This window comes from Bubalus bubalis, chromosome 17 (assembly GCF_019923935.1).
Source record: "Bubalus bubalis isolate 160015118507 breed Murrah chromosome 17, NDDB_SH_1, whole genome shotgun sequence".
NCBI lineage: Eukaryota > Metazoa > Chordata > Mammalia > Artiodactyla > Bovidae > Bubalus > Bubalus bubalis.
The window spans coordinates 7,183,547-7,201,114 of NC_059173.1; the positions used below are offsets into that span (position 1 = coordinate 7,183,547).

Below are 17,568 nucleotides of genomic sequence, written 5' to 3' on the forward strand. Positions count from 1 at the left end.
GCAACACAGAAACGTAAAACTGTGTAAAAACTATCCCACCGTTTTCATGCAAAACATACACAGTTATTGAAACAGTGATTCTGACACTGCTGCCCTTTCGGCGACTGGACCTGCAAGCTGAGAGGTAAGAGGCACAGGTGGCAGGACATTCCAGAACCGCCTTCCATGTAAACTGCACAGGATGCAAACCGTGGAGGCAACTGGGAAGACGACCCGGTGGGAGCCCATTGTTTTATCCAGTCCCATGAATGTTAGATTATAAGGTATACACTCTCAAGACAAGTGAATGTGAAATTTCCAGGCAAACTACAAAGTGAACTCGGCTACTCTGAAGCTGAAAGTTTGGCAACAGTCCAGCCATTCCAGGAACTTCTGTGGTAGAAAAATAGGTCTGCATCAAGGGCATCTATGCTCTCCTAACAGTTGGGCCATACGATCAGAAAGCCCAATGAATGCTGGCCATGTGAATTTTTTTATCAAAAGCATCAGTAAGTAGAGAGGACTCATGCGGGGCATGTGAATGTGAAACCAGACGGAGTGTGAGTAACTCGATGAAGAGGCTTTCATTCATAAGCACTAGGCTTTCATCAATATCATCTCAGCAATGCCTTGCTTCCCAAGAAGTTTTCATAGCATCAGATGGTACAAAGGCAGAGAGATAGTCCTATGTTCATGATAAAAGGCCATCAGACAATAGCAAATGCTTTTTGTTACGTATCCTGGCAAAAGAAGGGTCAGATGCTTGAAGGGTTTCTCCAGACAACCCTTCAGACATCATGTCTGCAGCCAGGCAGGGGCATCTGGCCCTCGAGCTTCACGTTTGCTGCTCAGAGGACAGAAGGACATGAAGACGTGAGGACACCACGTCTGCTAAAGGAGCATAGGCACAGGAGGATCCACAGCAGAGATAAGGTTTTTTGGTTTTGTTTGTTCGTTTTTTGGCCATGCAGATGCATGCAGGATCGAACCCTCGTTCCCTACAGTAGAAGCACAGGATCTTAATCACTAGACCGCTCAGAAGTCCTGTTATTTTTAAAAATGTGTCACTGCCTCTTGCTTCTCAATCCTGCAGGAAATGGGGCAGAGAGGGGAAATTAAAATGAAAAAAACAAAACCAAAAACCCACTTCTGTGAATGGTACTGTTCAACTAAAAAAAAAATTTTTTTTAATCAAAAACAGAATCCAGTTATTTATTTTTCTCAATTGCAAACCTTTATGGAGGGAGAGCACAAGGGAAAGGGGAAGAGAAGCGAACACTCTAAAAGTGAAGTAAAGAATGTGCCCCAGAATTCCTGACACAGAAAAGCTAAGAGAAGACGTAGTATTAGGGGATACAAGCTAGGAAGTATCCCGCCTTTGAGGACTGCTTTCATCATTCTCAAAACAATAAAAAAGATGCAACTGTGGTCTAGTAAGAGATATCATCATGTTTATTACATGACTGCACCTAATAAGAAAAAAAAGCAAGGAAATTTACCAGGATAGCAAATGACAGGGGCACCGGAATTACATGATGTAGAAGACTTGTATCTTTACTACTATTTCTATTCAAAGCTTAATTATGGCTTAAAATATCCTTCCTTAAATAAATAAATGCATTCTCATATGAATATGAAAAAAGAGGACGAAAACTCAAAGTGTGTACAACTGGATATGGGAGGATGGATGTTTCATGCGTAAAGCTGTAAGCAGGACATCTGTTTGGGCAGCATGTTACCCTTGGGAGTATGCTGCTGAATAAAATATTTTCTCACGAAACTGAGCCAAAGGAAGTTTTTATTTAAAAAAATAAAGGCAAAGATGATACTCACATGGATATTTAATTCCACGTTTTTCCACTGACAAAATCTAGTAAACTTGTCACTGAAAAAGAATGTGAGGAATTACTGAAAAGTTAAATATCACGTTAACTGAGAACTAGCTCTGTATACTTGTGTGACTTCTCGGAGTGAGCTTTCATAAATATTTTTTTCACAAAGCGTTTGCCTAGCACTCAAGGCTTTATTTTACGATTCAAACTGAAATCTTCATGTTTCTGCTTTAATTGTCATTATGTTATGGTAACAATCTTTATCTGAGTCAGTACTGTCCAACAGACGGGTAACAGATGACTCATAAGTAATTTAATTTTAATAATGTATCTTATTTGAACCAATATATCAAAAATTATCATTTCCACATGTGATCAATATAAAATTTTAATGAGATAGTCTACATTCTTATTTTTGTGTTGCTTTGAAAGTGAAAATCACTCAGTTGTGTCCAACTCTTTGTGACCCCAAGGACTATACAGTCTCTGGAATTCTCCAGGCCAGAATATTGGAGTGGGTAGCCTTTCCCTTCTCCAAAAGATCTTCTCAACCCAGGGATCGAACCCAGGGCTCCAGCATTACAGGTGGATTCTTTACCAGCTGAGCCACAAGGGAAGCCCAAGAATACTAGAGTGGGTAGCCTATCCCTTCTCCAGGGAATCTTCCCAACCAGGAATCGAACCGGGGTCTCCTGCATTGCAGGTGGATTCTTTACCAACTGAGCTATCAGAGAAGCCCCTGAAAGTGGTTTGAATTCATTGCTTTGAAACCCAGTGTGTATTTTGCATTTATAGTCCATTTTTATGTAAATCTTCATATAGAGAACAGACTTATGGTTCTCTGTGTGAGAGAGGATGAGAGGGGTGGGAGAGGGCTCGATTGGGAGTTTGGGATAAGCAGATGTAAACTATTATATATAGGATGGATAAACGACAGAGTCCTACTGTATAGCACAGGGAACTAGATTCAACACCTTGTGATAAACCATAATGGAAAAGAATATGAAAAAGAATATATACATATATGTATAGCTGAATTGCTTTGCTGTACAGTAGAAATTAACACTGCAAATCAACTATACTTCAACAAAATTAAAAAAAAAAGTGAATGGTCAATTCAGTGGGAGACAATGGCTGTGCAGCTTTACCTGGATACACAGTGAAGTTATAAGACCTCTTCCCCAATTTCAATTACCATCCGCATTTCTCCCCTCTCCCCCAAGGGTCACAGAACAATGAGCTGACCCAAGAGTTTGGGAAAAGTCAGGTCTTTAGAATCAGCAGCCATGGAGACAGCCCAAGACTCAGCTGAATCTTAGCCCTGAACCAGTGCCCTGGCCCCTCAGTTCCATGCCACTGCTTTTTGGCAAAGTCCCTCTGGTCCTGCTCAGAAAATGTAATCATTTGTATGCAGATTCGTTTCCCACAGTACTGACTCTACTCCAAGATAAAATTATCTCTTGAACTCTGGTAGAATCTTGATACAACTTTTTTTAAAAATTACTTTAGTTCTGTGAACATGTGGAGAAGAAAAAAAAAAAAAAAACAAAAAACACTGAAGCATTTGTCCTTAAAGGGCAATTACTGAACAGCTGTGGGCTGCTCCCACCCTGAGACTCAATCATCACGACAACTGTCTAGAAATTAGCCAAGTTTACAGAGACGAGCAGAGTCCATGTGAATGCAGATTCAGAGTCAGAAAGTCCGATCCCTAAGGTGCGCCATCACAGAGGAACACTCAAAACACTGAAGGGCTGACTCGCGGGTGCCTGGGAAGCATGGGAACACTTTCATAGGCATCCCTGAAATTTTTTAAATTTACATTTTTTAAAATGTCATTTTACCTTGGAGCAGAGCTGATTCACAATTCTGTGCTAGTTTCAGATGTACGGCAAAGGGACTCGGTTACATATACGCATATATCTATTCCTTTCAGATTCTCTTCCCCTTCAGGTTATTATAAATATCAAGCAGAACTCCCTGCACTACACAGTAGGTTCTTGTTAATTATCTAGAAAGTTTTCAGGATTTTATGTGACAAACATACTCTATAGTTTGAGTAACCCAAAGAGACACATTTATTGGGTATGTTAAGACAGACACGACAAAAGACATCTGCCAATATACCTAAATTCTACTATGTAAAGAATCAAGAAAAGGGCTGTCTCATTTTTAAGGATATGACTTAAACATATAAACAAATGAACTGAATCTAGACTCATGTTTGCATTAGCAAATGTGTCCCAATAAGATACCTTCAATATTGAGGTTCCCTAGTCTATTTACATTTTGGATCATTTGGAAACTAAAAAACTAAAAGTCAAAGGGATGTTAATATATACAAATCCTAAACTATAGGGGGTACAAGCTAATACAAAGCCTGGCACAGAGCACATGGATAATAAATGTTTGTTGAATGAATAAATTAACACATTTTAAGGATAGCATTTATGGGGTAACATGAGGTATACCTACACAGTACAAGATTTAAATATCATAGCCCAGTCAGTAAAGAATCTTCCTGCAATGCAGGAGACCTGGGTTTGATTCCTGGGTTGGAAAGATCCTCTGGAGAAGGAAATGGCAACCCACTCCAGTATTTTCACCTAGAGAATCCCATGGACAGAGGAGCCTGGCAGACTACAGTCCACGGGGTCACAGAGTCAGACACGACTTAGCAAATAAACCGCCACACTAACATAATGTTACATGACAAACATATCTCAACAAAAAAGACTTTGTACACAAAGCTTCATACCTTTCCATGAATTTTTGAAAAATGCTGCCTCGGAGACTTTCACAAATTTCTTCTATGTATGGCTGGAAAGGATGGAAAAGAAATTCCACACTGCATCAGTAAGAACACAGTAAAGTGAAAAACACAAGTGGATGAGACTCAGATGTGCTGCTGCTGCTAAGGCGCTTCAGTCGTGTCCGACTCTGTGTGACCCCATGGACGGCAGCCCACCAGGCTCCCCCGTCCCTGGGATTCTCCAGGCAAGAACACTGGACTGGGTTGCCATTTCCTTCTCCAATGCATGAAAGAGAAAAGTGAAAGTGAAGTCGCTCAGTCGTGTCCGACTCTTCGCGACCCCATGGACTGCAGTCCACCAGGCTCCTCCATCCATGGGATTTTCCAGGCAAGAGTACTGGAGTGGGGTGCCACTGCCTTCTCCACAGATGTGGTGAGGTTCCCAACTATGTGCTCCCATAATCATCAATAATGGATATGCAGATGACACCACACTTATGGCAGAAAGTGAAGAACCAAAGAGCCTCTTGATGAAAGTAAAAGAGGAAAGTGAAAAAGTTGGCTTAAAACTCAGCATTCAGAAAACTAAGATCATGGCATCCGGTCCCATCACTTCATGGCAAATAGATGGGGAAACAATGGAAATACTGACAGACTTTATTTTGGGGGGCTCCAAAATCACTACAGATGGTGACTGCAGCCATGAAATTAGGAGATGCTTGCTCCTTGGAAGAAAAGTTATGACCAACCTAGACAGCATATTAAAAGGCAGAGACATCAACTTTACCAACAAAGGTCCATCTAGTCAAAGCTGTGGTTTTGCCAGTAGTCATGTATGGATGTGAGAGCTGGACTATAAAGAAAGCTGAGTGTCAAAGAATTGATGCTGTTGAACTGTGGTGTTGGAGAAGACTCTTGAGAGTCCCTTGGACAGCTAGGAGATCCAACCAGTCCATGCTAAAGAAAATCAGTTCTGAATATTCATTGGAAGGACTGATACTGAAGCTGAAACTCCAATATTTTGGCCACCTGATGCGAAGAACTGACTCATCTGCAAAGACCCTGATGCTGGGAAAGATTGAAGGCAAGAGGACAAGGGGACGACAGAGGATGAGATGGTTGGAGTGCATCACCAATTCAATGGACAGGAGTTTGAGTAAACTCCAGAAGTTGGTGATGGACAGGGAGGCCTGGCATGCAGCAGTCCATGGGGTCCCAAAGAGTCAGACACAACTGAGTGACTGACCTGAACTAACCTGATAGCACCTTGGACTCGCCCTCCTCGGCGCCTGTCTAGTTTGCACCAATGGATTCATGGGCATGGCTGCTTGCTTAGTCGTCATCTACACCACTCAACGGCAGGTTCCCTGAAGGCGAGGACAGGTCTGTCCTGTGTGCCACTGCGTCTCTACTGTCTGGCACAGCTCATGGCAAGTCACAGACATGCCTTAAATGCCTGGAATTAGCTTCATGGGCGTGTGACCCATGCAGTCCCACAGAAGAGCCCAGTCCTCGGTATGGTGCCCTACTGTTGCCATCTTGAAATTTCTGAACAAGGACCCCCACGTTTACATTGTGTACTGAGCCCTGTAAATTATGTAGTGGCAGCCTGTGAATTACAATTAATTATATAATTGCCATTAATTACAATTATCATAAATGATCTGCATTGAGTTTCAAAGACTAAAAGTGAAGGAACCCATGGAGTAAAGCTTTTTTTTAATTAGCTATTTGCAAGGTCTTTGAGCAAGTTCATGGCTAAGCCGAGATTACGGCAAGGACTCCTGGCTCACATGTGTGGGGCTCTTTCCCTATGGAAAACAATCTGCTTCAATTTCATGCCACTTTACACATTATCAAATAAACTGCATAAATTTATTTCCCATGGGGTAGTCTTCAAATCAAGAGTGATAAAAATATCAAATCCCAACACTTCACAACTCAGCTTAGGGGCAATTAGCTAGTTCTAGAAAATATCGTGATACCCTACTCTCTCCCTGAATGATAGAAATTTAATGTTTTCTGTGTCTTTGTAGATCATCCTAAAAATGTGCAAAAAAGAAGGACCAGATGTCAGGAGACGTCCAAGGCAAGTGCTCACACGAGGAAACGTACAGAAGCCACAGTCACCAACACGGTCGGTGAGACCCCTGCAGCCCGCCTGGGAGCCTCCCTTGCTACCACGGGGCTAAGCTAGCCTCTGCCACTTGGCAGGGCCATCAGCGTCCTGGGCAAGGCACAGGGCGTGGTCACTACAACCAAGTGGGCTTGTTCCCTCCTTAGTAACAGGGGGCGCTGACCTCTCTCTCTCTGAAGCTTTTTGCAACTCTGAAGTCCTATGTGTCTATAATCAAAGATAACAGTCATCTTCGCCTAGTCTTCTAGATGCTAAACACCAAGGCCACAAGTCTCAAGAGGTTCAAAAGACATCAAGTGTGGAAAGATGTATGAAAGACTACATTTGTATGTAACAGATTTTCTATTTACAGAAACTCTTAACATTTTTTTCATATTTTATAAAACATCCTGTACCAGAAATTCTTAAGACCAGATATGATATACCACACTGCCACTTTCAACATGAAGGACCACAAAATGTGTCAGGTAAGCAATGCAAAAGCCAAAGGTCAATAGTGGGGTCATGAGCAAACAATCTCACTGCTCTGATTCCTGGTTCCTCAATCTGTAAGATGGGAGAGTTACATCTCATCTGCAAGGCCATTGTGAGGGTTTAGTAAGATTCAGAACACTGAGACTTCCCTGGTGGCTCGGACGGTCAAGAATCCGCTTGCAATGTGGGAGACCTGGGTTCGATCCCTGGGTTGGGAAGATCCCCTGGAGGAGGGCATGGCAATCCACTCCAGTATACTTGCCTGGAGAATCCCATTGACAGAGGAGCCTGGCAGTCTATAGTCCATGGGGTTCGTAAAGAGTCGGACATGACTGAGCCACTAAACACAGAACACCAAGAGCCAAACACGGGGCCTGGCACATTCCAGGAACCTACATGTAAGCCAGGACTGCTCCCAGCTCTTGCCACCAAATGCACCTGTGCAATTATTTCTAAAGTCAACTTTGCAAACAAAAAGAATAAAAAGCATTTTGTATTTATTTTCAAAGCATGTTTTTAACTACCTTGTTCTACTTGATAAGAAATTTCACCTCAGGCATCACACTTTCCAATGTTTAAATATACGATAAACCTACAGCAATCAAAATAGTATGGTACTGACATAAAAACAGACCTTATGGATCAATGGGACAGAACAGAGTTCAGAAATAAATCCACACACCTACGGTCACCTGATCTTTGACAAGGACATCAAGCATTCAGTGGGGAAAAGACAGTCACTTCAATAAATTGAGGATGAGATTGGACCCTTACCTCACACCATATATAAAAATAAACTCAATAAGACCTGAAACCATACAACCAGAAGAAAACACGGGAAAAAGCTTCTTGACACTGGTTTGGGTGATGATTTTTTGCATATGACATCAAAAGCTCTGGCAACAAAAGCAAAATCAAACAAGTGGGATTGCATCAGACTAAAAAGCTTCTGCAGAGAAAAGGAAACAATTAACAGAGTGAATAGGCAACCTGGAGAATGAAAGAAGTTATTTGTAAACCTATGAGGAACTCAACTCAACAGCAAAAGCCCAAATAACCCAATTCAAAAGTGGGCTGAAGACCTGAATAGACATTTTTCAAAAGAGATAATAAATGGCCAACAGGCATATGAAAAGGTGCTCAGCATCACTAATCTCAAGGAAATGCAAATCAAAACCACAGAGAGATACCATCTCACACCTGTCAGGATGACTGTTATCAGAAAGCCCAGAGGTACGTGTTGCTGAGGATACAGAAAAAGGGAATCCCTGTGCACTGTTGGTGGGAATGCAAACTGGGACAGCCATTACAGAACAGTGTAAAGACTCCCTCTGGTGTATATCCAAAGGAAATTAAATCCGTATCTTGAAGAGATACCCACATGCCCATGTTCACTGCGGCATTACTTCACAATGGTAAAGATATGCAGATAACCCAAGGGTCCGTCAATGGATGAATGGATAAAGAAAATGGGGGATGGAGATATACATGTACATATACATATATGTGTGTACACACACACACACACAAATGGTATACTCTGTTCTGTTCTTTAAAAAGAAGGAAATCCTGACATTTACGACAGCACAGGTGAATCTGGAGAACATTATGCTAAGTGAAACAAGCCAGACACAGAAAGACAATTACAAGCTGATCTCTCCTGTATGTGGAATCTAAAAAAAGTCCAACTTATAAAAGCAGAGTAGAAAGTTGGTTGCCAAGGGTTAGGAAGTGGGGAAAATGGGGGAGATGTTGCTTAAAGGGTACAAAGTTTCAGTTCTGCAGGATAAATAAGTCTTGGAGAGCTAATGTCCAGTATGGGGACGATAGTTAATAGTATTGTATTGTACACTTGAAATTTGCTAAGAAAGTTGATCTTAAGTGTTCTCACCACCCATGCATACAAATATAACTACATGAGGCGATGAGTATGCTGATTAGTTAGATTGCACAATCATTTCACAATGAATACACATACCAAAACATCACACTGTACACTTTCAATTATACACAACTTTTATTTCTCAATTATAACTCATTTAAAGCCAGGAGGGAAAATTCCAACCCAAAGAATATCAAGTAACTTTAATGTTACTTAAATGTTATAGAGATCAATGTCCCTCTATAAACAGGGTATCCAAACACATAACTTCTACTTTATACTTTGACCACCATGTTCTAATGGTACGTATTATACCGAATTGCACTAAAATTCTTTCTTATTTAAATCGACATAATAATGACCATTTCCTTCACCACTGAAATAAAAATACCAGCTATTCTATATCTGTTTTATCAGAACATTACTCAATTATTTTCTTATGAACAAATCAGTAAAGTGCTTTTAAAAGATATATTGGAGACATGGCTTCTAAATCAATGTTTCTTGAAGCCACAAAGATAATTTTGTTGGTCTTTGTATCTCTCATCTGAAACTATCTCTTTAAATGTTATTTATGCTATGGGAAAAGCCAACATCAGAGCTGTAAAATCTATGTAGTAATGTAGCAATATTAAATGTAACTGACTACACAACTATCTCTGAACCATGTCAAAGTCAGAAAACCGAAATTCTGACATGAAAACATCACAGAGGCAACAAAAAGCAGGTATTCAAATTGCACTTTCTGACTGTGGGGTGTTTGAGAAGATTGACATTTATGGAGTGCTGTGATAGACAAGCCTGGTACAAAGCAGCTCATATGCACCGGGTCCTCAAAACCGCATTTACGGGACAGTCTGCTGGCATTTCTACTCCACAGAGGGAAAAACAGAAGTGCGGAGAGGCATGGTACCTTGCCCAGGGTCTTGAAAGTCAGGTCACTGTATTTCAGAGCCCAAGCTTATAACCAACTAGACTGTACTAAAACGTCTGACATTTTAAGAGATGTCCATCTAATCATTTTGGCAGAAAGGCAGCAGCCGGTTTGGGTACCGTGCCCAAATGTTCTCAGAGTCAAACCAGTATCTTTTCTATAGAATAATCAGATTCATTTTGTATGAATCTGTATAAACAAGCCCAGCCATAAGGCACTAAGGCAAAAATCAACTTACTTCTCTTCAAATGACTGAATAATCCAAGAAAAGGATAAACTAGTTATTTTCATTTATGAAAACCATTATGTTAATAAATGGTATTCGTTCCTATTTCTTGTAACTCCCAGAAACATAAAAAGTACATGATCCACTTGGAAATTTGACCGTACCCTTGCAAGCTGCCATCTCTATAGAAATCCCACGGGATAACAGAAAAGGCTTTCAGGAGGAAAACCAGTGCATCCAAAGAGCAGCCAAGACATGCGCCCATCAGTTGTGGATCGAGTTTTCTGAGCCTTATAATTTAAATCTATGATTGTGTTGTGTTCAAGATAAGAGGAGCTGAGGCAAAATCCAATTTCTCAGTCATGACTCCAAGGCCATTCATTCCTTCTTGATTGCTTAAAATGAATCTGCTTCATCTGGGGAAGGATCGCCGTGGGGACCAACACCTGTACCACTAGAAAGTAAATCTTGCCCAGTCCCTGCTCATCACAGGTGCCTGGGATGTCAAACAGGAAAAGCCTTTTCCCTCCAATGTCTCATCTTGATTGATTTATAGGGAAAAAAAACACTGAAAGAATGCTCTAGCAGCCTTTTTCAGGACAGCCTTTATGATGCTGGCATAAGAGCACGTTTCAATGAAAAGACAGGTGATATTAAACTTTGGTTCTTCCAGATAAACCTCTAGGTAAGAAATAGTCTCGAAATTCCACCAGCGCTTTCACCCAAGCAAAGAATGCCCCCAAATACAACCATTAAGTGAATTAGAAACATTTATTTGGAGAGCATTTTACCTTACCTGAAAAAGAGTTGATGTCACTTGTTTCTTGGACAGATGACTTTGTACGTGTTCTACGGCTTGCTTTGAGAATGGCTTTAAAAAAACACATACAATGTTTTCTTTTTCTTTTTCCCCCACAAATATAAAACAGAGCAAACCTCTGTGCACTTTACAATATTACAACATATAATTTAACACAACAGTTACTAAGCAGTAGCCTATGGTGACCACATCAACATGCATTCTTAAAAAAATCTGCTGCATGTTTGTGGGCGAGCCAGATGATTGTTTCTCAGAGCTTCCAGAGTTCTTAGAAACTATGTCAAGACGGCTGATACACATGGGGGCATCTAACTGAAACATCTATGCCCACAAGAGATCAAGGCTACTTTGACTTAAAAAGGGTGTAAGGAATCGTATTATCACCGTATTAATATTAAATGCATCATTTCTCAGTTGGCTGATACTGGGGTCCTAAAAATGTAAAATTTCTGTTTCATGAGAGAACACGAATGCACAAAGATATACCTAAGAATTAAATGCCAGGATCACAAAGCTAAACCACAGTGTTGAAAAGACTCTGGGTTAAGGAAAGGCTTGTTGTAACCACTGCAAAGAGGAATTGGTTCTAAAAGAACAAAACTCACACTGACAAAAATTAGAAACCCTGTCCTCCCCCTAAACTTCAAATTATGTCTGAAGTAATGCACAAGAAGAAGAGCTTAAAAAAGCATATCACTCTGCTAAAAACCCTCTAAACTGCTGCCCTACATGAAAGCTACGTCTACAGAGGCTTTCTCAGTGAATATGTGGCATTTTCCAAGGTCCAACCATCCCCAGCAGGGCAGCGAGGCACAGAGCCTTACGGTAAGCTCTAGCTCAGAAGTTCAGTAAGCGCTGGAGACAACACAATGAGTACACGGAAGTGTATCACTGTCATGACCTGTGCTGTCCGATCGGACTCGCTGCGGTGATGGAAATGCTGTGAATCGGGGCTGATGCAGGAGCCACCAGCCACATGTGGGTACTGCACATTTCAAATGCGGCTCCGGAGGATGTCAGGAATTAAAATTTTAGTTCCATTTGATTGCAATTAATATAAACATACTTCCCTGGTGGCTCAGTGGTAAAGAACCCGCCTGCCAATGTGGGAGATGCAGGTTTGATTCCTGGGTTGGGAAGATCCCTTGGAGAAGGGGATGGCAACCCACTCCAGTATTCTTGCCTGGGAAATCTATAGACAGAGGAGCCTGATGGATCACAGTCCAGGGGTCACAAAGAGTTGACACAACTTAAGAGACTAAGCAACAACAAATGTAAACACAATTAAATACTCGCACATGGCTAGTGGCTACTGCATCGGACACAGCAGTCCAGGGGTCTTAGGACACTTCTTTGGAAAACAGTTTTTATGTAGAGAGATTACAGTGTACGTTTTCATTATTAATTATTCCACCCACTCCTGGTAGAAGAATTTCCTAGGAACCTCGTTTATCCTAATGACTGAATAAGATTGTTTCTCTGATTTACAAGCAAAAAAAAAAAAAGATTTCAACCATCATTCAACTATTAGTGAACTATATTAACATACTAATTATAATCAACCTTATTAATTCAAAGAAAGCATTTAAGATATTTATCGATAAATATTTGATTAGTCTAATTGTTAAAGGGGAGCTAAATGAAAAAAATAAAGCTTCATTTCCTTAGAGAGTCGAGAATTGAGCTTAGCCTTTTCTTGGATTGATGTGCATTAGCCATTTTATCAACATCTGTACTGAAAGTATCCACTTTTGGAACCTTATTAAAAGTACATGGAGCAGCAGATATTGGATCAGTATTACCAGGAAACAAATGACAAAACTTGAGAAACATGGGTTCCATCCTGGACGAATACCTTTAAATCTTTCCTCCTATCTCAACTTTTATTCTAAAAACACGTGGAGCCTGTCTCACTTACTCACACTGAATTAATACAAGAAGGAGAGGCACTTACATGCGAACAGGACAGCAGCTCCTTCATGATGTACGTGTCATAGATCTGTCGGCTCCTACACAGGCGATCTTCCTCGTTCTCAAGCTTTTCATATTCTTTTATCTAGACAGTTAAAAGTTATGATTGTTAGGTACTGTCTTCCTAGAAACTTACTTTATTAAAAGATATTACTCGTCTTGGCAGAAACCACTTCCACATGAGATCAAGCAAATTACTTGAATTGGCCAGTGCACAGGAAACAACCACTTCTAATGTTGAAATAATGGCGCTGGAATAATTTAAGTTCAACTTGGGACAGACGAATGGACTTCTTCCTATGATGAACCTCGTTGCTTATATTTAGAAAGACAATATTAGGCAACAAACACTGCCATGGTTACAATTATCTTATGATATAGCAGCCATGGACCATTCATTCTTGCCAATTCTCCTTTCCAAAGCACAAATAATTTGAACTTGGCAGTAATCCATTTCCATGAGTTATGATGGGGATCATTTTCACTTGACTACAGTGTTACAAAACTCAGGAGGAAAAAAATAATAATGAATTGTCAGGATTCCTGCAGAGATTTTTTAAAATCAACTAAATCTTTTGGAAAGACATTCATCATAGATAAAAGCACTGGTTTTTCATACTGGAACCGTCTCTGCACCCTGAAATTATAAACAGAAAGGTTCCTTCAAACAGTAACCTGACGGGTGTTAAGATAGACTAAATAATAAAATGGGCTTAGCAAATATGCTTTGTGAGGACAGGGTCTCTATTACTTTAACCTCACAAGTTCTCAGATCAGAGAAGTGTTTTCACTCCTTTACAGAAATACGTTAAATCTAAAAGACAAGAAGAGAATGAAAACAAATGAAATATGGAATTGGTAGGAAGACTGCAGTGAAGACTTTCAATATAATGACAAATAACTACAGAGGGCTTATTTCTGAAAAAACAGAAAATTTTCCTACCAAGTAGCCAGTTGTTATACTTTCATAATATCTGAGCGCTTCTTATTCTGCTATGATTAAAGAGTAGGGCTGACCACTCCTAGAGGTAAGAAAATAAACTGAATAGAAATAAAAGCTGCCTTTTTTACTGTATAGTCTCAGCTTGACAGAGCTTCCCTGATAGTTCAGTTGGTAAAGAATCCACCTGCAATGCAGGAGACCCCTGTTCGATTCCTGGGTTGGGAAGATCCTCTGGAGAAGGGATAGGCTACCCACTCCAATATTCTTGGGCTTCCCTTGTGGCTCAGCTGGTAAAGAATCTGCCTGCAATGCTGGACACCTGGTTCAATCCCTGGGTTGGGAAGATCCCCTGGAGAAGAGAAAGGTTACCCACTCCAGTATTCTGGCCTGGAGAATTCCAAGGACTGCATAGTCCATGGGGTCGCAAAGAGTCGGATATGACTGAGTGACTTTCACTCACTTTGACAGGTTTTGAAATCAAAACCAGTAAATCCTGTGAGAATCTCTGATAATGAAAGGGCATGCTTGGCAGGGAGAAGAGTATGTACAGAGCATGAAGCATACACAGCATGTGTATGAAGGCTAACTGCTTCACACACTGAGAAATTACTGGGATCATCTTAATTGTCCTTAAATATCAATGAGATGGCTGAAATTCACAAGTCTGTAACTGCCTGGGCTTAGAATTCAGTCTTCTTGGGGCAGACACTGAAATCAAACATGAAGGAAGGAGGCCTAGGAGAGGTTGATACTCCATCCAATAGGAAAACACTTAAAATGTTTTTTAATTATTAAAAAAAATGCATTGAAATATAGGTGATTTACAATGTCCTGTTAGTTTCAGATATATAAGTGACTCAGTTTATATATGTGTGTATATATATATATACACACACACACACACATATACATTCTTTTTATACTCTCTTCCATAATAAGTTATTATAACATACTGAGTAGAGTTCCTTGTGCCATACAGCAGGTCCTTGTTGGTTACCTATTTTATATGTAGTAATGTGTATATTTTAATCCCAAACTCCTAATTGATCCCTCTCCCTTCCCCTTTGGTAACCATAGTTTGTTTTTTATGTCTGTGAGTCTACTTTCGCTTTGAAAATAAGTTCATTTGTATCATTTGCTTTAGATTCCACTATAAGTGATATCGTATGATATTTGTCTTTCTCGGTCTGGCTTACTTCACTTTAGTGTGATCATCTCCTAGGTCCATCCATGTTGCTGCAAATGGCATTATTTTCTTCTTTTTATGACTGAGTAATATTTCATTGTATATACAGACCACATCTTTATCCATTCATCTGTCGATAGACATCTAGGTTGCTTCCATGTCTTAGCTATTATAAACAGCGCTGCTGTGAACATCGGGGTATATGGCTCTTTTCAAATTATGTCTTTCTCCAGGAGGAAAACATTTTTTTAATGAAGAAGCAAGCCAGAAATGTTGGCATAACCAAAGGACCTGGCCTTAATCATCCTAAGTTAACTCAGGAGAACATGTCTACAAGGTTCAAACACCATCCCAGACGCAAACATGGCAGCTGCAAGGAAACAGAAGCTAGACACTGAAATCTGAAGGAGAGCCAGAAAATAAACAAAGGACTCTGGTTTGGCTGATTTCTTTTGTTGTGTTGTTTGGTTTCAGTAAGGTCCAAAAATTAATGTCAGAATGCTAGGATAAAAGAGGTGGACTCTCAGTGAACCCAAGGCAAATGTTTCTGCCCAAACATACAAATAAACTCTAGGAATACTAAATCTTCATGGAATTATTACCCTCAAACACAAGGGGTAAGGAAACCTAAGTCTATGTTCTGGGGCCTGTAAAGCAAGCTGACACCTGATTCAACGGGAGTTTCCTATGAACTGTGATAGACTGACTATACAGAAAATCCTAGTTACTTGCACAAACCACGCCCTGAACCACAACACTGGCTCTAGTGGGTGCCTTGTGCCTCAGAAACTCTGACTTGAACAGCAGCAAAGGTTAATTCTTAGTAGGCAAAGCAAGAGCTTAAAGCGTCTGGGGCTGTAATTCAAAATTCACTTTCTATTATCAGTCAGACCACTAATTAAAGAACATGCCGTCAACCATCAATTAGCTCTAGACAGGATGTTCTGACCATAATATACACAGAGAAAACGTCATCCCTAATTCTGGCAGGCAGGTTGTCCAGGGAATGGAGCAGGCAGAGGCCCAGGTTCAAGGTGAAAGGTCGCCCCTAGAGCAGGACAGAAGCATCACCAGCAGTGATGAACGTTTACTGACCGTGTGGTCCCCCCTTTCTGCTTTGGTGGTTACAAAGCTCACAGCTGAGCATGTAGCCTAAACACGTAGAACCCTAAGAGCAAGCCCCTTTGGCCCACAGCTTTCACAGGCCACCCTCTCTGTCTCCTATCTGTCCCATGCCATTCCAGCCTAGTAAAGCCGCAGCGGCCTCCGCCTTGCCCAGTCAAGGGCCTCTCTTTCTGTCCTCAGCTTCCTGACACCCCAGCAGCATTCAGCTCAGTGGTGCACTCCTGGCTCGTCTGAGTTCTGGGATCTCCTTTGACTTCCGGGATCTATACTCCCCAGGAGTTTGCCACCCTGCCTCCTCTTCTTCAGTCTCCCTTGGTAATTTTTCCTCTTCTGTTAGGCTTCTAAATACTGAAGTGCCTCAGAGCATGGTGCTAAGACACCCCTTTTTCATCCACTATATTCTCCTTGGATAAAGCTCTTCAGTTGCACAGTTTCAAACACCAGTTCTATTCCAATGACTAAGTCTGGGTTTTCAGGACTCACTTCTCTCTCAGAGATCCAGAGTCTGGATACTGAGCCACCTATTGGATATTTCCACATCCTCTCTACTCCAGCCAATCATCTCTTTCCCCTAGTCTTCTTAATCACAAAAATGAGTAAAACCATCCTCCCAGCTGCTTATGGAGAAGGCAATGGCAACCCACTCCAGTATTCTTGCCTGGAGAATCCCATGGATGGAGGAGCCTGGCAGGCTACAGACCATGGGATTGCAAGAGTCAGACATGACTTAGCGACTAAACCACCACCACCACCACCCAGGTGCCTAAGCCAAAAAAGCAATAATCATCATTGATTTTGCTCTTTTGCTCACTCTGTCCCCAACATCCCCTACATTCAATTCATTAGCCAATCACATTGGTTTGATATTCAAAATATATCACAAACCAAGCCCTGATTCAGGTAATAGTCAACTAATCTCTAACAGAACAATTCTGGACATCTATAAAACCCAACTACACTGGACCACGGAAGAGTGACCGAAAGTACACAGGTTATGGGGAAAGGGCATCGAACAGAAGCCAGAAAGAAAGAGAGGATATTCCTGAAAATAAAGAGCCAGGGGAGAGCTCCAAAATTCTGCATATAAAATCTCAAAATCTCTGGTGGACCCTTAATGATGTGTGAGCATGACAGACCCAAATTAGTCCAGCACAGGTTTAAAGAATTGAACAAGGTTAAATTGCTACCCACTGCATGAGAAGACAGAGCATCAAGTCTGAGTAAGCCAAATTAACTCCTGAGACTATATATATATCTCTCAATACCCTACAGAAAAGCAGTTTTGAGTGCCAACAATACCAATGTGC

General features: G+C 40.9%; 1 protein-coding gene across 5 annotated transcripts in view; it reads right to left on the reverse strand.

The window, feature by feature from the left end:
- The window catches only part of GRK3 (G protein-coupled receptor kinase 3), a 122,341-nt gene that overhangs the window by 43,755 nt on the left and 61,018 nt on the right, over positions 1–17,568 (reverse strand). For 4 of the 5 annotated variants that reach the window (XM_044930019.2, XM_006055576.4, XM_044930021.2 and 1 more), the window contains 4 exons: positions 12,991–13,092; positions 11,013–11,087; positions 4,570–4,631; positions 1,813–1,864 (listed from right to left, as the gene is read on the reverse strand). In XM_044930019.2, coding sequence (XP_044785954.1) covers positions 1,813–1,864; positions 4,570–4,631; positions 11,013–11,087; positions 12,991–13,092 — 291 coding nt within the window. The remainder of the gene's footprint in view (positions 1–1,812; positions 1,865–4,569; positions 4,632–11,012; positions 11,088–12,990; positions 13,093–17,568) is intronic. The other variant, XM_044930020.2, reaches the window with a different exon arrangement.